A 22,553-nucleotide genomic window follows, 5' to 3' on the forward strand; every position below is an offset into this window, starting at 1 on the left:
CCTTAACAAGGGTTGGTTGAAAAAAAACAAAAGCAGCTTTCTAGATGCACCAAGTATTCAGGCACTCCCTTTCCTGTGCTTTCACAGTATTGCTCACTCAGTCAGGTATCTATACTTTCACTCCACAAACATTAAGTCTACTATATACCAGAAACTCTGCAGGGCAGTGAGGGATCCGTATACTTAACCAAATAATACAACGTGGTAACTGCTACAGTGAAGTTTGTAGAGCATAAAATGGGATTAGGATGAATAGCTAAATATGCTTAGAGAAGTAAAGAAAGGCTTCTGAGAGAAATTAAAACTAAAACTGACTTTTAAAAGGGAGAAACAGGAGTTTGGTAGGCAGACAAAGGGGAGAGAGGGCATCTGAGTGGAGGGAATTGCATGCTCAAAAATAAATCATAAATTACAGTAAGCTATTTGTTCCTCTATTTTAGTCTTTATTACATGGTATTGCAATCTGTTTGTTTACTAGAAGCCCAGTGCACGAAATTTGTGCACTGTGAGGGGGAGGGTCCCTCAGTCCAGCCTGCCCCCTCTCATAGTCCGGGAGCCCTCAGGGGATTGCCTACCGAAGGCTTAGACTTCGGGAGGCAACCAGGCTAATCGGGAAGGCATCCCGCTGCTGCCATCACTGCCAGCCCTGCAGCCATCAAGGTGTTTTCATCCACACAGACTCTAATCCCTTCACTACAAAAAAATGACAACTTTCTTTAGGCATTTTCAAGATGTCTCTTTCATAGGATATGACCTTTCTTTCTTTTTTTTCTTTTTTTTTTTTTTTTTTTGTCCTCACTTGAGGATATTTTCCCATTGATTTTTAGAGAGTATGGAAGAGAGAAGGAAAGACAGAGAGAAACACTAATGTGAGAGGCATACTTTGATTGGTTGCCTCTTGCATGAGCCCTGACCTGGGCCCCAGCCAGGGAGAAGCCTGCAACCTAGATACATGCCCTTGATCAGAATTGAACCCGGCCCCCCTACAGGTTTGTATCTCCACTCCGGCCCCAGCAGCCCAGCGACGTGGCTGCAGGACTGCAGCTAGGGGCCAGGCCCTCTGTGTGTTCTCTAGCTCCAGGGCCAGATGCAGACCACCCTGGCCTAATTTGCATATTCTCTCTCTCTCTCTCTCTCTCTCTCTCTCTCTCTCTCTCTCTCTCTCTCTCTCTCTCTCTCTCTATATATATATATATATATATATATATATATATATATATATATATTATAGTCCATGGCCTCTTTGAAAACCAGAATTTTACTGTTTTCATTTTTTTTAGTGCTTAGCATATAGTAAACAACTTGATACATTTTTGATAACCAAATAAGTATTTTTAGTTATTTTTTATAATTATATTAGGTTGGGATTTGGTACCTATTGCACGGGATTTAGCTGGTGGTACACTTGAGGTTTTGTTTTCTTAAACACAAACACTGTACATACTTTTTGGGGGTATACAATCTCTTCCCGGAGGAAGGTGTTTTCTCCTGCATTCTTATCAAAGAGGCCCCAGTCCATCTTCAGATCCCAGATGAGAGTATAGCAGGAACTGATGATAGAAAAGACAATCCACAGGTAAAAGAATACCCTGGTGTCTGAGTGATTTTGTTCTGAAGAAAGAAAAGGGAAAGGGAAAATTACTCAAAGTAAATTCTTCATTAAATAAAGCTAAAGAACAGATTCTTTATACAGCTCCATAAAGGATATAAGATTTTAAACAAATCCTTCTAGTAGGATTATTGTCTCACAAAGGTTAATTACAAAAATCTGATTTTCCTGAAGTCCAAAGTAATCATCAAACACTTGTCAGAGTCAAAAACCTTGTACAAATGTGCATTTGGAATTTTGGAGCCACTATGTTAAATAATAATAAAAAAATCTAAATAATTGCAATGGAGGTTTTTGAGATTACAAAAGGTGTTATTTTAATTTTTGCCATAAGGTGGCAGCTTAGAGTCAAAGATGAAAAACCATTTAACAAGGAATGCATTGCATTTGCGTCAAAAAAAATTCTTAGATTGTTTTTACTTTACAATATTACCTTCATACACTTAGATCTTGTTAATACTAACTGTGATGACAATGAGATAATTTTCTAGATAAAATACCAGAAAGTAATCAACTGATGAGAAATATATCTTTAAGAACATGTATACAAGCAAATTTCTTTCAAGTCACAAAGCAAAGCATATTTTGCTTCTTATAGAGGTATTTATTGATACAAAGGCCCAATGTGGTTTTATGCTGGGAATACCATAAAGTAACTTTTGGCTTTATGCTGAAAATAATATAAAGTATACTAAATCAGAATAATAAAAATAATTTGCAAATATAGTCATACAATTTAGTCTTTTTTCTGTCTTAAGTGCTTCATATGTTCTCTAAAAAATTATCTGTTAAGTTTGAGAGTCATCATGATATTATCTGTGTTCTTTAGGATATAGGCATATAACTACTAGTATGGTCCTGAGTCATCAGGGAAAAAAGAGACAAAACATCTAATTCAAAAAGTTTAAACTTTTGGTTACTTTCCCAAAGGCATAGAAAGTAAAAAATGTAAAATGCACTATCTACAATCCTTTCTATTAAAGTAAATACATGTTTATTAATAATTTTCCAGGTATTAAAGTGTTAAGTACAGTATGATTCAAAGACACTCTTTGGCCACTTATAATCTAGTAAGTGAAACAACCATTTGTTACTGATGATAATTTGAGCTCAAAATGAATTGTTTATAAAGTACTATGAGAACTTCAAGGAGAATTGGAGTGTTTCCAACAGTAGGAAATGAGAGGAAGTAGCATTTGAGTTATTTCTAGAAGGATAAACAAATAATGTTGCAAAAGTCAGGCTGATGAGGCAAGGCCATTCAAGGCTGAAGGAAGATAATGGAAGTGCAAGGTGTGTTTGAGAAGCTGCAAATAATCTAAACCTAGTGTGGGTGAAACACAGAAGGCGTAGGGATGGGTATGAGTTGAAATGAGGCAGGAGAAAATATTTTGTATTTAACGGTGAATGCCTTTTTGGACCTTCGGATCAGAACTTTATTTTAGAAAAATAATTGTTTGGCAGGTTGCTTGCATCAGAATTAGTTAAAAAAAAACAACAAAAAAAAAAAACCACACACACACAGATATCTCAGAGCTTCAGTGTTGCGTAGTCAGTTTTTATCAGTTCATGAGAACCAATTGTTAAATTTTCAAAAACTAAGTTTGGTTGGTAAAGACAGTCATTATTAAAAATTGAATTACATAAACTTGAATTAGTTATATTAAAAACAAAGGCCACTTCCTAATCATCTTACTAAATTTTACTATTATTATTTTTAGGTTATATGTTTAGTTTATCTATATGATGAGAATACTATACAACGTTATGTATTTTTTTTCTCAACGTTCAATGTTATCATCCTAATAGCTTGAAATTGTCTATGGTGGAAGTATTTATACCATGGAAATTAGCAAGCACTGCAAATTAGTGCTGCCTCCTCCCACTCCCATCAGAGAACTGCTTTGTTGAATATACACCACCACACACTATCAGTTTCTCCTGGGAAGTGAGTGGTAGGGAAAAGAAATGAGTATTTTTTAAAATAGCCCACAAGGGATTCTAGTGAACAATCAAACTTGGATTTAAAAAAATTAATAGATTTTCAGGTTTAAATTACTTCCACAAAAACTTTTTTCATCAAAAGCAAATTGGGTTGAATATTTATACTACAACATTGTATAATATGAGTCATCAACTTAAAGGCCTATCAAAAGGGTTTTTGTTTTTTTGTTGTTATTTAGGTGTAGTTGGATGTGTTCTGACATGCCTGTTTACCTCATTCTACTGACAGCGGGGGTCTAGCTTAGTAACACAGTTCAATTATTAGCATCATGGTTGCATTTTTTAAAAATCCTGTAACTCATCTACTATGGCTTGCAAGGAATAAAGCAAACTTAGCAACTTAAAATCCATACTCTTCTCATATTTTCAAAATCAGATCAACACAAGAGATTAAGATAAGGATTTAGCTGTAAATTACACAGTATTTGCAACTCTTTTTTAAAATTGAATGCTTACTATGTGCCAAGTGTTTTACATATAATATCTCATTTACTTTACACAACAATTTGTTTGCTAGAAAAAAATAATGAATTGAGAATACAATAAAAGATACATTCATCAAGAAGTAACAAAATGAGCATTTCTCAAATAAGTGTAAGTAATATCAAGTCATATTGATGAAAGCAGATTTTCTTTCCTAATTACTGAAATCAAAGAGTTCAAATTATTGTATAAAAGGAGATTATGGGCTAAAACCATTTAAGTTCAGTGGATAGAGCACTGGCCTGCAGACTGAAGGGTCCCAGGTTCGATTCCGATCAAGAGCACGTGTACATTGGTTACAGGCACATCTCCAGTGTGTGTGTGTGTGTGTGTGTGTGTGTGGGAGGGGGGGGGTTGCAGGAGACAGCTAATGGATGTTTCTCTCTCATCTGTTTCTATATCTCTATCCCTCTCCTTTCCTCTCTGTAAAAAAAAAATCAATAAAATATATTTTTTTCTAAAAAGGAGATTATGGGGGAAAATGTAAAAGCAATGTGCTAATTTTCTTTAATTTCTCTTAAATTTTTAAATACAAGCCCCATCCTTAGAGTACAATTCTTAAAATGGTACAATGAGTCAAATACCTCCCTCCTTTCTAAGACTATATTATTTCTATAAAATTTCTATGAAACATACACAAGGACTTACTTTAAAAAAAATAAATGTTTTTAACAAAATATTTTGTAATAAGTAATGTTTTATCTTACGAACCTCTTCAAACAATGATTAACATACACCTGGTCTAAATATGCTAGCTACATTTTGGTCTCTTTTTAATTATTACCCTTATTTGATCTTTCCCAACTCCCAAATGAGGAGTGCTTTCCCTTGAAATCATCTGCCTTCATTGGTATTCAGAAGATGTACTGGAAAAATATTATCACTTTAGGCAAGCAATTATATCTAATTCTCTCTTGGCTAACTCTGGTAGCCTACTTTAATGATGTTCAGAATCACAGAAAATCAAGTCATTGCTATTCTACCCCTGAGCTTCTATAATGCACCTGCCATGTTAGAAGCATAATTCACATTAAACATATTTATGGTAATGACATCTACTGAATCTAAAACAAATAAAAATAAGGTTCCTCGAGTTTTGTACTCACAGCCATCATAGGAAAGATAAAGCAAAATAATTTGCCAGGAAAAGTGCTAAGACAGAAACCAGAAAAATTATATATGGAAGTCACCCTAAACCATACTTCAGGGTTTAAAAGTAAAAGAAGTGGCAATGTGTGAAGAAAAAGTGAATAGTATTATTTTCAACCCTCTCTACTTTGGTAATAGCTTATTAGTTTGTAATTTGAAATTAAATAAGAAACACCATTTTCAAAGCCCAAAGATACATAGGTAAGCTGAGTTATGAATGAGTTTGGCACCCAACAAATCTTAGTTCTATTCTTATTGCCCAAATAATCAAACCACTAAATTATGAAAACAATATGGCTTCTGAAAATTAATGGGTATAGATACTTCCCTGATCTTTAGGGGATTTTAGTTAATACATATGGTCATATGTATTACCCCTTCTCGGGTGATCATTATATTTATTGTCAGGGCAAGCCAGACAGACATTAAAAATTTGAGATACTTTCAATAATAAGGCAAAAATAAAAACATTTACCCGAATGTATGTCTTTTAAAAAATTAATAAAAGTTTCCCTAGAGAATATTTTTAAAATGAGTGTTTCAATTATATGTATAATAAGACTAAAATTTGGAAATTCAGACACAGTTCATATTCAAGGTAGAAATAGGGTAACCAACTGGCCATACCCCCAGAAAGGAAGCACTTCAGGACTATGTGTGCTCACTCAAACAATGAAATGACTATTGGCACTGAAGGCACCGAATACTGCTGAGGAATCCTTATTAGGGAGCATAGCACTCTTCCAGAATATTAAACAAGAAGGGAATCTATCTAATAGAAGGGACTAGAAAAACAACAAGCAAACATATACGAACTCAGCTTTTAAGTCAGAGAGAATATCTTCTGCTTTTCTCAAGTATTTTTAGAAGTCTAATAGCAAATGCTTGTTAGCATATTTTACCAATAAAATTTAAAGTAAACTATGAAGTATTTTTAAAAGAAATTTTTTTCTTCTTTATATTTGGAGAACAATAAAGAGTAAAATACATTAAGAATGTATGGATGTTTTAGAATATTAGAAACTATAAATGAAAAACAGAAAATCTAATGAAGCACTTTCTCCCCATCAACAAGTTAGGAATGACAACACAATGGCCTTTTCTATTATTGTACCTCCCACAGACTTTTCCTTGCCAAAGCCAAAAACCTCAAGGACACACAAAACCATTTAAAACACTTTCTGTCTCTTCCAATCCCAAATCCAACAAAATTTTGTAGGAGTTGGCATCAAATTTAGGCTTGTAATAAAATGTGAATTCTTAAAATATGGAGATTGGTTGCTAGCTAAATCTTTGCTTAGCTAAACTTCTAAAATCAATGATGGAAAAAGAAAATGTACTGAAATGTTTAAAATGTGTTCCCTTCTTATCGCAGCAAGTAAGAGCTACCTGCAATATTATCACACACAGACTGCCTAAAATGGGCCTAACCCACCTTCCTCATGTTTTAAAAACTTATTCTAGGTTCAGAATTCATTCTTGTGCCTCTACTTTTACAAATTATGCAGATAAACTAAGACATATCTTTTTTTTTTTTTTTTTTTTTTTTTTTTTTTTTTTGCTGCTGTTGTCAATTCTCACCTGAGGATATTTTTCAATTGATTTTTAGAGAAAGTGGAAGGGAGAGGGAGAGACAGAAAGAAAGAAAAAGATTGATGTGAGAGAGACACATTGATTTGTTACCTCCCACATGTGCCCCAATTGGGGCTGGGGATTGACCTGCAACTTTATGTGCCCTTGACAGGAATCAAACCCAAGAACTATCCATTGAGCCAAACTGGCTAGGACAAACTAAGATATGTCTTTGAAAGATATCTTGAGATCAACCAAAGAACTTTTATTCATGCATATAAGTCTAACCAATCGACACAGATAACGGGGGTGAGAGCATGAGTGAGGGGATTGGGAGGGTAATGGGGGATAAGAACACATATGTAATACCTTAATAAAGAAATTAAATATCCATGGGGAGAAAAAAATAAACTCTTTGGCCTACATAACTTTAAAAAAGAAAAAGAAAAAAATAATATCTTGAAAATTCCCTGATGTTGTTACTATGGTACCTTTTTTAGGCTAATTCCCTGAAAAGATTCAGAATTTGAACAAGGTTACTTCACCATCTTCTACCCTTCCTCCATCATAAAACTTATCCTTTGCAATAATAACACATACACAATAAAAAAAGATTTACCTCATTAACCATACAGATTCTATTCTTTTGGCCCAATAATTTTTTTCCAAAGTTTATGTTTTCTGGTGCCTTTTCTCTTATAATACTGCCCCAGAAAACAACAGAAATCAAATGCTACTTTTGAGCACTCAATGTTAAATTTTCTGTCATTGGTCCCTCTGAGTTACCTTTTCAAATTTTCCCCTTCTGTTTTAGGCTTTTTTGGGATGGGAGAAAAAAAAAGTGATAAAAATATTTAATATGTAGCAACTACAATCAGTGTTTTTATTTAAATTTAGGGATATGATTAAGATATATAACCAATGGCCTGTCTAAAAAATGCTTGTGTTTTAAAAAATTTGTCTGGGGCACATGAATCAATTTCAGTGAGTAAAACGTGTTACTAGTACATAAAGCCAAATACATTCCTAATTGATACTTGCCTTATACAAGCCCCCCACCCACGGTGATCATAAGGGTTTCTTTTAGAAAGACTTACAAATATGCCAGATCTATACAGCAAAGATAACTATATTTCATTTAATGATAAATTCCAATTATGTAGCATAATTAAGTTAGAGTACATAAAGTGATTTCAAGTGAATTATCACCCTTATTTAATCCTTTCAAATGGTTAAATAAACAAAAAAAGACATTATTATTTACACTTTAAAGGTGTGGTTTTGTCTGGGGAGAGAAGAGGAAAAAAACCCAAACAGCCCTAGGCCAAAGATGAACAGAATACTTCCAGCACTCACAAATTACATGGCCTTGCACAAAACACATAATGGGATAACTGGAATCCTCCTTAATTCAATATAAGCAATAGGATATAGCTTAACCTCTGGGACATCAGTTCTGTACTTCCCATCCTGAGATCTAAAGGCTGGGCTAGGGACATGTGCTGCATTGTAGGTTGTTCTGGTACCTTGCTTATCTCTTTATTCTTTATTTTAATGTCTTTCAAAAAATTATAGTTATCAATGGTAAAAAAAAACAAAAAAACCATGAGCATAAAATTTACCATCTTAACCATTTCTAAGTTGTTCAGTTCAGAAGTTTTACATATAATCACATTGTCGTGCAACCAACTTATTCTTTTCCACTGGATTATTTCTCCTAATAAATTATAAATTCTTTAGGGCAAGAATTTGTTTTGTTTGTAGTTCTATTTTTAGTTTCTAGCACAACCTGACTCAGAATATTCTCAATAATATTAAATGGCGCTTGTTTAATCTCTCTCTCTCTATGCACCACCTACCCCCCCAACTTAGAACTGAGAAGCGAGATGTTTGCACAGGAGTATATATAAATATGTTCATTCTAAGTCAGAACTTGGTTTTTTAATTAGGGTAGTAGTATATGGCAGATAGTCTCTATAAATTTGATGAGTGTAACCTGCAATTCCAAGGCTTATTTTCAAAAATACATTTAAAAGCAATACTGCATGGACAATTAATAATATTTTATTTTCCTAATTGTACTTGAGTATGTTTGGCTAACCAGGGAGTCTCTAAAATTAAGTATCCTATGATTGATCCTATTCAAACTTTTTGGTAGACTGTCCAGAAACAGAAAGTGAATGACTCAAGTGACTAGTTAGCAAATCCTTTTTTTTTTTTTTTTCCAGTTTATGTTCAATGCCTTACTTTATTCAGTTTATTTTCAACAAAAAATCTTTGAGAGATCACTAAAAATAATTATTGATGATATACTTCTATGCAATTTTTTATCACAAAACTCATGATTTGTTCAAAAACATTGAGTGACACTGCAACAAAACTTGCATTCTCATGTGTATACCTATGTTAAAGTTTCTCAGCGTTTATTTATTTAAAAACTGAAAAATGCAATAGTAATAAGTATTATAAATTTCTTTCATAAAGAGTTTTATGTGTAACAATTATTAAAATTTGTAATACATTTATAATGTTATTTTGATCAACTATAAATAATAATCAGGGCAATGAAAATTATAACAGGAAGAAAAAATTTAATTTCTATATTCATATCAGCCAAAATTCATTAAAACATAAAAATATATTACATTAAAGTAAAGTTTAGTGGGAAACAAATGTAAAATTTCTAACTATCTAAAGAGCTGCTTCATTTAAAAAAGAAGTCATGGTACGTGTTATGCTTCTATAGTTAAAGTACTTGGATACACTTAATAGAAACATTTAGCAGTTTTGTTTGAAAAGTACACTGACAATACATTTTTTGTTATTATTTAAACTTAAGATCAAAATTTCAGGTGTGAACTTAAAAATACCCAATAAGTAATGTAGTTTGAATAATATTTAAAATAATAAAGTAAAATTACAGTTTAAAAAATTATTTGAAGGGATACATGAGCAAAAAAAGCTTGAAGACCATAATACTATGCAAACTATTATTTCTAGTCTTAGGTTTTTAGATTTAGAGTGCTTGCAGATTTAAGAAATTCAGCTTTTCAGTTTCTTATTAAATTGATGGTACCAGTACTATTTTTATCCGGAATGGGAGAAAAGTAAAGGGTTCTTGAGTCATACAGTACTACTTATCAAATTAGTTGTCTGATTTACAAATTCTCTAGTAATAACCTCTAGTAAAAACTAAATCTTGATGCATGCCTGAACTGAATAATAGCATTCCTCATCAAGAGTTAAAATTATAAGAGTATTGTAAAGGTGTTTCAATCATTGAGGTAATTAAATTCTCATCTAACAAGAGAGCCTACATAGTAACATAGTAATAAATGTTATTGGCTGCATTACTAAAATAGTACTGTAATCACATAATCTACTGCAAAAAAAAACTACAAATATGTTACCCGGCTGGTGTGGCTCAGTGGTTGAGTGTTGGCCCATAAACCAGGAAGTCACCGGTTCGATTCCCGGTTTGGGCACCCGGGTTGCAGGCTCAATTCCCAGTAGGGGGCGTGCAGGAGGCAGCCGTTGGAATCGAAGTTTCTATCTCTCAATCCCTCTCCCTTCCTTTGTCTGAAATCAATAAAAATATATAGTTTTAAAAACTTCCTTATTAAGTGCAACTATGTTATAAAATGTTCTAGGGACCAAACTGCAAGCCTTACAAAAAAACAAAAAACAATACCCCAATCTTTCATGACCATTAGACAGACTTTAGATAAGTAGCAATTCTAAAACACTAAGGGTCCTAAAATACAGTGTCTCAAAAAAAATTACTGAAAAAAAATTTACAAAAAAAAAAATTTATCAAACTATTTTAAAATAATGGTAATAATTTTAATTAGTAATATTTCTTTACTATCAATTGATGCGAGAATACAGAATCTAAGGTATGGGCTGACACTTATTTAAATAGACAAAGGAAGAATACATTTTAGTAAAAGGAAGCAAGACCTTTGATTGTTCTTCAAAAAAAAGGTTAAAAATTCAAAAGCTGTGACTGCATGTGGCTCAGAACTAAAAGCTTTTTTCTCCTCCCAACAGAAGAGCAGTCTCAAGTAATAACTGGTTGCCATGGAGATAAGAAACTAGAGAGATCAGAGAACTCAATTTGCAGTTAAATGGGCTGGAAACACTCCTTACAACTTGGTGAAGGAAAGTGATTAAAAATATACATGATTGCCAGAGGGACTCTTTTCCACCTAGCATTTCCCAACCTCATTAATGAACAAGTCTAAAAAAACAAATGAAAACCAAAGGTGTTCATATAGATTGAACCCATTAACCATAATTCAGGATTTTAAATGTTATCACAAATCCTTCTATTCCAGATGACTTTGATTCTTTTTAATGGTATTTGTTAGTAAATATTGAAATAAGACTAAAATTCAAGAACAAACTGAGGGGATTAGAATTTCCGTGTAAAAAAACATATAGCTGAGGGGATTAGAATTTCAGTGTAAAAAAACACGATAACTGGAAAAGCATGCAAAATAAGGAAAAGATTCAAGTAGTAAAAATAAGGGTTTTTAAAAATCTCTTTAGAGTCAATCATAGAATACCTTTGTGAGTGAAGTAAAGGGCTCTAAATGTCACCATGAAGAAAGTTGTAGAGTATTTCCCGGCATTAATTAAATGCGGAAAGGCTCTTTTTGTGTCTCGGTATCTGCGTAGGCACTGGATGAAGCGAAGCCAAGCAGGAATGCACTGAACAATGGCCCGAACACCATATGTATATTTGTGGCAAATTTCTAGTTCTGTGAAAATTTCAAAGAAGAAAAGATTACAATTTTACAAATTAAGGAAATAACTTGTTCACATCATTTAGTCATATACTATAACCACTAGCAAGCCCATGAAAGAAAAGAGCCTGCGTTTCAGAACCACTTTCTTCTTTGTAACTATTTTAGTCTCAAACTTTTTATTGGTAAGGACCACTAGGAGAGAAGGTAAAATACTTAGGTAGGACCTAGTGGGAAAACTTGCCCTCGCAAGTTTCTGACTCTCTTCTGGAATCACTTTCTTTGGAGTGTGATAAAAACATAATAGAATTAGAAGTTGAGTATATTAGTCAAAGAGGAAAAAATTAGCTCTATCTCAAATACCAGGAAAATGTACAAATATCACTGGTGACACCAGTCAATTTCATGAACTCCAAACCATCCTATCTAATAAAAGGGTAATATGCAAATTAACTGTCACTCTATCACAAAGATGGCGGCATCAATAGCCATAAGATGGCGGTGCCTAGTCCTCTCAGCCCTGCCAGAGTTCCCCAGTCCGGGGGGAGGGGGCAGCTGCTGAGAGTGGGCAGTGTGAGCGGCCTAGTGGAATGCTTGCTTCATCGCCACAACGACGATGTGGAAAGCATTCCACCCCAGGTGTGGAGGGCCTCTGGGCAGTGGGCACGGAGCAGCGGGGAATTGGGGGAACGTTTGCATCGTCACCCCAGTGACGAGGCAAGCATTCTGTGCCTGGCTTCAGATGGGCCTGGGCCGCAGAGAGCCTCTGGGCAGTGGGCACAGAGCTACTAGTCCTAATATATAAAAAGCCAGGGGCTGTCAGGACCTAAATGACCAGGCGGATGACCAAACAGCAGGCTGGGTGGGACAACCAGGATGGCAGGGGGGATAGTGAGGGATGACCAAATGACTGAACAGCAGGCTGCAAGGGGCAACCAGGCTGGTGGGGGGGCAGTTGGGGGCAAGGGGCAGTTAGGGGCAATCAGGCAGGCAGACAGAGGCAGTTAGGGGCAATCAGGCAGGTAAACAGTTAGGAGCCAGTGGTTCCAGATTGTGAGAAGAATGTCTGACTGCCGGTTGGACATCCCTGAGGCATCCCAGATTGGAGATGGTGCAGGCTGGGCTGAGGGGACTCCCCTACCCCTCCTGTACACGAATTTCATGCACCAGGCCTCTAGTTATAATATATCTACTATAGGTTGCTCATGCATCTGTACTCTTTTTTTAAAAAACTAAGAGCAAAGTTTGTATTATTAAATGAGAAGGAATTGGCTAGCTCAGTTGGTAGACCATGGGACTCTTAAATGAGAAGGAATTGATAAATCAATTTTTCTTCAAATTCTGGGAATGTGATCAATCTACAATAGTTGTCATCTGCTGGCAATCAATGAAAATGTGTTGGCACTGGCTTCATTAACTTTTGTTACATAAGTTATCTAAATTTGGTGTTTGTTATTAAGGCAAAATTCCTTAATAACCTGAACTCTTAGTATAAACTAAGAGTGGGAAAAAGAGTCAGAAGAAAAACAAGATTCCAAATAAGATTTAAAAAATAGAATAATGACTATCTCAAAGTACTCGATCCAATTCTAAGTAATAAGTATTTTTGATCATTAAAAAGCAATACCATGATAACAATTTGTTGGCACTAAAGCATTTAGTACATTGGTACATAAATACCAATGTACTAGGACTTTTTTTTTTTAATTTTAGAATTCATGAAGTATTAAGTTGTAAGTCTCTTGGCAAATGAATGGCTAAAATCAGAACACAATTTAAGAGCCAAAGTATATCAGATAAAAGATTGCTAAAAAAGTGCCAAGTACATTTAATTAAGTTTGTAACATTATTGGATCAGTTTTCACGATGATCTTAAATGTCTTAGTTATCATTTCCAATATTTCTTGGTGTACATTGGCAGTTCAGTAGTGTGGATGTGCATTCATACTCTACCTTTCGAATTATTTGGCAACAGGCCCCCATTTTCATCCCATTTGAGCTCAAAACTGTAGAAGCAGATCATATATTCCAGGTCCGTCAGTATCACTGACAGGCTGTTCAGCTGATCAGCCAGCCAGAAATCAGCAAAGCCTACCTTATGGAAGGGAGCTGTAAATACTCGAAACTGTGAGGAAGGGGGGAAAAAAGAAAGACAGAAAAGTAAGAAAATTCAAATTAAATTTATCTAATTCATGTGTGACCACCTAATGTGATTACTTTAGCTGATAAAACGGAAACCAAAGAACCAATCACAAACACAGGGACCTGACAACAGTGGCAAGGATGAGAATTAGAAGTTGAATGAGTTGAATGAGAAGGAAATGAGTTGAATGCAAAATGAAGAAAGGAAATAAAGCTGGGAAGGCAAGATAGTTATAGTTAGAAAATAGAAAGCAGAGAGGTGTGAGGAGTTGAAGTTGAAAGCAGAGAGTGGCAGAAGGTAGAAGCACTGATAGAATGTCTAACATTAGGCTCTAACGTAAATTTTGCAGGAGATCCATGTGTTATGATTATTTCTGGAATATTCTCCCATCTTAGCTGGGATGGGAGCTTTGCTAAATGAATACGAAGCTCTCCTTTGCCTATGAAGTATCGATAGAAAGGGAAAGATGGTGCATCTTATTGTTTGAAGCATGCCTTCTTCTCTAACCAAAGTCACTTTCATTTCACTAATGTCATGGTGATGACTATAGTTTTACTTTAGGATGAGGCTTTAAAAAGAGCTATATTAAAGAAATATAACTCTGGCAGAAACATTCTTATAAAGCTACAAGAAATAGTCTAAGAGTAAGCTTTCTCAGTGAGATCTGAATTTAAGTTGGCAGGTCAATTAATGTTAAAATTATCTCAAAATATTCTTGGTAACAATTATTACAAATAGAAAGAATTATAATACTTCCTTCTGTATTTTAATGATTCTGATAGTACATTTTATTATTCTATTATTTCTTATTATATTACCATTGCCAACCTATTCCATCAACAAGTCTTCATTTATTAGTACATAGAAAGTCTTCATTTATTAGTACATAGAAGATGCATAGATAAATGTCTACTCAATGGGGAATCATTCTGCTAATAAGAATAACTTGTCATGCATGAATCATAGCTTAATATTTAAACAAAGAATGATGCACTGGGAGAAATGCTCACTTAACACAATGTAAACAACTGTGTGTATTACTTTGTTATTGCAATGAAATAGTCATATTAATACCTGAGTTTTCTGAGTCAAACCTCATTTCAAAATAACTATACAGACATTTCACAATAATTGAGGCAGGGAACAATAGGGGGTTTATAATATCAAAGTTATATCCTTGTAAACAGAAGAATACTACATTTTTTAATGCAAATAACAGTTATAAACTCCACAAAATCTAGTAATAAAATCTCAAAATAAGAAAGTCAATCCTATATAATAAAAGGCTAATATGCAAATTGATCGAAGGGGGGGGAGGGGAGAAGAACTATCAGTCGCTATGAAGCACACTGACCACCAGGGGACAGATGCTCAACACAGGAGCTTCCCCCTAGTGGTCAGTGCATTCCCATAGGGGGAGTGCCGTTTAGCCAGAAGCCGGGGTCACAGCTGGTGAGCGCAGCTGTGGTGGCAGAAGCCTCTCCTGCCTCTGTGGTAGTCGACATCCCCTGAGGGGTCCCAGACTACGAGAGAACATAGGCCATACTGAGGGACCCCTCAAGTGCACGAATTTCATGTTCCGGGCCTCTAGTCTAATAATATTGTACTCACTGGAAATGATTTTAGTATAGATTCCAAGAGGGAGAAAAATGGCTCACATTTTTTCTTCCTTTGTTGTTGAAAGCATTACAGATATCCCCCTTTGTTTGTTCGTTTTCCCCACTAACCCTCTCCACCACACATCCTCAAATATTTTTCTTTTAAAAATCTTCTACAAATTATTTCTTCTAGATCAGCAGTCACCAACCAGTGGTCTGGGTACCCACTGGCCATCCATGAGGTCTAAAAGTTTGGTGACCGCTGGTTTAAGAAAACCTTTGGAGCAGCAGCCGCCAACCAGTGGTCCATGGACCACTGCTGGTTCGTGAGGCCCAAAAGTTTGGCGACTGCTGTTCTAGATGATGATGAAACCTATTAATGGTAATGGTATACTTATAACTTACCAAAATACTCTTGTATATCTAATTTCCATACTCAGAATTCAAACCCAAAACTAAGCATAATGGTGCTATACTTAAAATAAATTATTTGCTCTTTTATTTATTTATATTTAATAAAACTGGAGAAAAAGAGGGAGTTCTCAATTTGTGACAAAAATTCAATTCTAGTGGGAAAAGAAATAAGAAATACAAATAAGAAACAATCAGATCCGGGTGGCCTCTCCAAAAAAAAAAAAGTCAACTAATTTTTTGGGGAAAATCAATTAGATTTAGCCATTTTCTTTTCCTGATTGCTATTAATACTCATCTATATTTGAACACAGGTTGCTTTTTATTTGTTGAATGCTTATTATATTTTTTAAATAGGAAGGCCATATTTTATGTCTTTAGATTTAAAAAATTTAGTTAATGCCAGCTATATGTAGGAAAGTTTATTGCTAAGAATAAAAACAAAACAAAAAAAAACCCAAAAAATCTAACCCTAAGGGGCATACAAAAGGGAAAAACACACAAAAAGTACAGTTTTCACCAAAACTGGTTTGGCTCAGTGGATAGAGCGTTGGCCTACAGACTGAAAGGTCCCAGGTTCGATTCCGGTCAAGGCCATGTACGTTGGTTGCGGGGCACATTCCCAGTAAGAGGTGTGCAGTAGGCAGCTGAGTGATGTTTCTCATCAATGTTTCTAATTCTCTATACCTCTCCCTTCCTCTCTGTATAAAAATCAATAAAATATATTTAAATTTTTTAAAAGTACAGTTTTCAAGGAAGTATAGTTTATCAAGTGGAGGGGGAAAGGCAATAATTATGGGAATTCTGAAAGTTTGTATAGAGATTGGTCAATTTAATCATTAATCTTTGTTTATCTGTTAGTTGTAATTCATAATGTAAGAAATAATTATATGAAAGCATTCCCAATTTATTTTTCAATACAGAGCTGGTTTAATTTAGGAGTAAGCAGAAGTCCCTTCCCAGAACTAACTTTACACTATCACAAAAAAAATATAGCTACCATTTCTATATACCCTAATACTATATTTTTTATGTCCTAATACTGAGACTACATGATTTTGCAATCATTAAGAAATAAAGTGGAAGAAGAAATGAAATTTATTTAAACAAAAATTAGTCAGTTTTGCAAATTAAACTTGGTGACCAATTTCTATTGCTTTTAGAGAACCAATTTTTCATAAAATAAAAACAGTAGACTACTTACATCAATTTAACAGGAAAATAACAATTTTATCACTTTTAAAGAAAAGGAAATTTATAGATTTCTACATGTTATCAGAGCTGATTAAATAATGAACTAAATTAATCATGAATTAATTATTAATTAGCAAAATCATTTCAATATCCGGACACTTCATATTCCATTTTCAGAGGGAAAAATGCATTTGTGCTTTGCCAAAGATGCTGCACTGTATAACACCAGGTGTACCAGTCATATTGTAATCTTTGACTCTGGAGCTGGGGAGCCACTCACACAGATTACAATGTGAACTGTGCTTCTCGAGCTGTGTAATAAAGCAGGTTTCATCCTGGAAGAAGCCAATGATAAATACAGTAAATTCTCTAAAACTGATACACAAATTTTTGGACTTACCAGTAGTTTAAGCAGCCAAAACCGGGATTTGTAGTAGAAAGTTTTGGTGGGATTGATAAGAAAGAAAAACATAAATCCATAAAGGGCAAGTGGGTACACATATGAGGGGATTACAATAATTGGAGCAAAGAAGCATGCCAGAAGACTCAGGCACCACAATATCCCAAGGAATCCAGCAATCTGATAAAGAATGGAAAAGACAAAAAGAGAAAATTTTTTTATTTTTGTCATTACTCAGGTGGATTTCAGTGCCCACTAAAACCAGCTATATAACTAAGAAAATTATATTTGTGGGATTTTATATCTTGCTTTGATTACCTCAAAGAGATGCTGATGAGACAAATTGCTTCTTGGATTAAGTTCAAAGATGAGCACATGATTTACTCCAGCCTGTCTCCAACCATATGTGTTGATGCCCAGCAGGAAAAGGAATTCAATCAGAAGAAAGCCACCCCGATAGATTCTTATCAAGGGCCATATACTTCTATCTGTTTCAAGTTTAAATATAGCTGAAAGAATATAAATTACTTAGTTAGAATATTCATAATGTCCCCTTTATTGTCTTTTTTCTTAATTCTCAATGATACAACCCTGGCATAGAAATTTTTATAAATAAATATAAATCTAGATTATCTCAAGAGCCTATAAATTTGCTTCTAGATTATTTCCCAACTTCATTTCACTCTGCAAAATCCCACCAGAATAATTTTCCTAAAATTTGACTACTAGCATATTAGTCCACCATTCCATTAGTTTCTTAGATTACAGAGAACCAAGGTAAAATACCAGTTCTGTCAGATGGAGATTTCTGGCATGACACAACTTCTTTGGTTTGGTTTTGTCCATCATTAAACTGGATATGTAATACCTACTTCACAGAATTGCTATGAAAATTAAAGAAAATAGTACATATGATGGCAATGTGATAATTAAAAAGTGATATAAATGACAACAGTTAATACTTATAGAATGCTTACAATGGGCTAACAATTGTTCCCAGGACTTTACATGACCAGTACTTTACATATAATAACTCATCTATTCCTCAATGGCTCTGTAAGTTAAAAACTATTATTGCTATTTGATTCATGAGAAAAACTAGAGCAATGATAGGTTAATTTTCTAAGGGTTAATAATCTAGTATAGGGCAGAGTCAGGATTTTAACTCAATTTTGCTTCAAAGCCCACACTGTTAACCACTACATACTATTGCCCATATAAATGTTCAGTATCACTATTATTCTATAGCTTTCTAAGAACATTCAAACACTTTAGAGACTCCCAATTCAAGTTCACAATCTGATCTTCAACTCATTTTTCCCAAATTTATCTCACAGTACTCCTAAACAATTTAATTCTTATCACTTTATTATCCTTTTAATAAGTTCTTGTTTCACATTAGCTTATATTGCCCCTTGTACATAAAATGGCCTTGCTCTTTCTTTCAGAAAATTCAAATTCTACTTATTTAAGAGCCAGATCCTCATCTGTTCACAAATTCATTGAACCAATGTTTCATTTTGAGCCTACTATGTGCAAAACATTTCAATTTGGCTAACAACTTCTTAATTTTTCCAAAAAACTATAAAATGTACTATTAGTACCATCCATTTAATATTTAATTATATACTACCTTATACACTTAATATAATCATTTAGTACTTAACTTTGTATTCTCTATAGTACATAGCACATGTGATACTTAAAAATACAGAGTGAATAAAGCTTTGCTTTGGAGTCAAATACAATAAACCAAATTTCACATCCTAGCTACACTAGGGCAAATAATTTAATTTTTCTAAGTTTCAGTTTCCTTGTCAATGGGGATAATATCTATTCTTAAAAGTTTAAGAGGATTAATTATGAACAACATATATTAAATGACTAAAACAATGAGCAATTATGAGCATTCAGTATATATTATTTTTTTTTTCTTTTTACTTGAGAAAACTTTATTTTTTCCTCAATTTGACAAATATTTATATGGTGTTTTTATAGCACCTCCTCCTATGCCCAATTTAAGAGCTGGGGATTTAGTAATGAACAACAGACAAAATACCTGTCTCCAAAAACTTGTGTTCTGTATAATATCAGGTAGTGATTTTTTTTTTTTTTTAAGTAAAAAAAATGTAGGGTAAGGAGATAAAGAATGATGTTAGGTGCTATTTTAGGTAGGGTGGTCAAGAAGATCTATCAGGATATGACATTTGTAGGTCATTTGCATTTCCTTAAGGAAACAAAATGAATCATGTGAATATCTTAAGGGACAGAGCTCCAAGTAAAAGGAAAGTAAAAGAGTCAGACAACAAGTATGAGCCTGGTGTGCTGCAGGAACAGGAAGAAGCCAAGGCCACTATGATTGGAATACTAGTAAGAGAGAGGTAAAGTGGTAAAAAGATAGCCAGGGGAAAATCAAGGCAGACTTTGAAGTATGTTGTCAAGATTTAAAGCTTTTACTCTGATGTATGAAGTCAATGAATTTTACACATAAGTGACATGACCAGATTAATAATTTCAATGGGCTACTCTAGCTGTTATGTGAAAGACAGACTGCAAAAGAACAAGTCTGTTGTTACCGTATCAAATAAGGTTATTAGAAATCTGTAAGAGAAGTTTAAAAAAGTCTAAACAGGTAATTTTTCAACTTCATGAAAGTAAAAATATGCAAATTTCAGACAAATTATTACATATCAGGCCATGTCCCTTTGAGAAACTACAGGAATTTTGCACACAGTTTTTCTGATGTGAATGTTTGAAAAAAGAATCATGCCTGTACATGCATTACTACTGCTGTGTTTCTCTCAACACTGTTATCTTTTAAGCACCCCTGGGAGATAAATAAGGATAGACAGCTGGCTTTAACTATATTTATCCTGACTCTCCCCATACAAACACAAAGATCAAACAAAGAAGGGCTCAGAGGTGAGAGAACATAATCACAACACTAAATGCATAAACCACACAATAAAAACAACTGAGTGTCTCACCAAAACTTAATCTACATTTACAAAAGAAAGAAAAAACCCTCAACTTGTCCCTGAATTTTAAAAAGCTTCTTCTCAATCCATTCACATAAAAATGAATAAAGACACTTATTTATTCTTATGTCTTATTTAATGATGATGATAGTACCACATACATCTTGGGGGAAAAAGAAAAAATTCCACATACAAATGACTAAGGTTATCCTTATTGAAAAAACAACTCCCTTAGTTAGTCCGAAGGTTGTGGGTTATTGTTAAGCTGAAAAAACAACTCCCAACACATGCACCATGTACACTGATGTAGTGTTTCGCAACCAAAAATATGTTTTACTTACTAGTCCACTTCTTAGCTGAATTCTATGAACTGATCTCAAGCTACCTTTTCATCCCTGTCATCTAATAATGCTCTTCTTTTCCCTAGGTGAATATATTACTTCTCCTTTTCATAACCCACTTCCTCCTCCTACGTACCATCCCCTACCCTGGCCAACTAAAATTAAAATCTCTGCTCCTCTGTCTCCTCTTGACATGTCTTTGATTCCATCAATTTCCAGTATAAATTTCATTTCTAAATGAAAGAATGTTTGAGAGGTATCTTTCTCAAATATGTATGTTTGTATATCACTTAATTTCATCTTGGTCCTTTCTTTTCCATCCATTCAAACTTCCACCAATATTTTCTTAATATTGTCCCTACTATGTCCCAGGCAGTGTTCTCGGTGCTAGCGATAAAATGGTAAACAGGAAAAATAAATGGCTAAGCATCAAGGAAATTACATTCCAGTGAGGAAAACAGATACCAAGAAACATAAATATGAAATATTATGCCATGTACTTATAAGTACTCTGAAGAAAACGAATGTAGTCTAAAGGGACAGAACAAGCTATTTTAGAGGTGATCAGGAAAGGCCTTCTGGGGGAGGTGGCATTTGAATAGAGATTACATAAATGAAGTGAGGAAGTAAGCATAGATATCTCGGGGAAGAGCCTTTAGACAATTGCAAGGGCCTATAGATGGGAATGAGCTTGGAGTGTTCAAAGAATAGTGATAACACAAGAGTGACTGAAAACAGAGTGAAACTGGATGTGGGAAGGATGATAGGATGTAAAGCCAGAAAGGCCCAGAGAGGTGAGATCCTGTAGAGTTTTATAGACTGTAATGTGAAATTTCAATTATATTGTGAGAAGCCATTACTAGGTTTTGAAGAGGAGACTGATATGATCTAATTAATTTTTTTAAAAAGACCATGGTGGCTACAGGAGGCAAAAATGGCTGAAGGAAGACAAGTTTAGAAGGCCATTGCAATATATTAAGGATGGCACTGGTAGAGGTAGTCAGATTCAGAATCTATTTTGAATACAGAACTGATGAACTGGAAATGACGGAGGAAAAGAGAGGCTAAAGGTTTTGGCCTGAGAAACTGATGAAAGGCATTGCTATATATCGATAAAAGAGAAAGTATATTTGAGGGTAAAAAGAAATTTGTCCATGTAACTTTGAGATGCCTATTTGACATCCAAGTAACCAATTAGACAGCATTCAGAGAAAAGAGTATACATACTTGGGAGTCATTAGTATATAAATGATATTATGGCCATAGGTTTGAATAAGATTGCCTAGATAGGAAATGCATGTAGACAGAGAAAGAGACTTGAGGATTGAGCACAGTAGTATTTCCCAACATTTAGATGTCACAAAGAAAAAGAAAAAAACAGCTAGCAAAGGAGACTGGGAAAGAACTGTCAGCTAAGTTATAATAGAAAAACCAGTAGATTATGATTTCTCAGCAAAATCTACTGAAGAAAAAGTTTTAAGAAGAAGTGATTGATAATGTCAAGTGTTTCTTTTGGGAGGTTTAGTAAGATTGTGCCTCTGTTACTGTTATATAATTTCTTTAAAAAAAATACACTTTATTGAATTTTTACACAGAGGAAGGGAGAGGGATAGAGAGAAACAATGATGAAAGAGAAACTTTACTAGCCACTTCCTGCACACCCCCTACTGGGGATGTGCCCACAACTGAAGTACATGCCATTGACGGGAATTGAACCTGGGACCCTTCAGTCTGCAGGCCAATGCTCTATCCACTGAGCCAAACTGATTAGGGCTGTTATGTCATTTCTTGATGTTGAGAATGCACTAGCTTTTAGCAATTCCTTTTATTTCTTTCTAATTTTTAAGTTCTATATAATAGGAAATTATACAACCACACTTCTTAAAATTCTCTATAAAGTAATTATAAATAGATTCTGGAAAA

At 34.3% G+C, this 22,553-nt stretch overlaps 1 protein-coding gene across 4 annotated transcripts in view; it reads right to left on the reverse strand.

Annotated features, from left to right (window-relative positions):
• Nucleotides 1-22,553, reverse strand: part of XPR1 (xenotropic and polytropic retrovirus receptor 1) — a 91,504-nt gene that overhangs the window by 17,325 nt on the left and 51,626 nt on the right. For 3 of the 4 annotated variants that reach the window (XM_045583168.1, XM_036442581.2, XM_036442583.2), the window contains 5 exons: nt 17,630-17,820; nt 17,312-17,491; nt 13,519-13,690; nt 11,386-11,580; nt 1,445-1,611 (listed from right to left, as the gene is read on the reverse strand). In XM_045583168.1, the coding sequence (XP_045439124.1) occupies nt 1,445-1,611; nt 11,386-11,580; nt 13,519-13,690; nt 17,312-17,491; nt 17,630-17,820 (905 nt within the window). The remainder of the gene's footprint in view (nt 1-1,444; nt 1,612-11,385; nt 11,581-13,518; nt 13,691-17,311; nt 17,492-17,629; nt 17,821-22,553) is intronic. The other variant, XM_036442582.2, reaches the window with a different exon arrangement.

The sequence above is a fragment of the Pipistrellus kuhlii genome, unplaced genomic scaffold (assembly GCF_014108245.1).
Source record: "Pipistrellus kuhlii isolate mPipKuh1 unplaced genomic scaffold, mPipKuh1.p scaffold_m20_p_18, whole genome shotgun sequence".
Classification (NCBI taxonomy): domain Eukaryota; kingdom Metazoa; phylum Chordata; class Mammalia; order Chiroptera; family Vespertilionidae; genus Pipistrellus; species Pipistrellus kuhlii.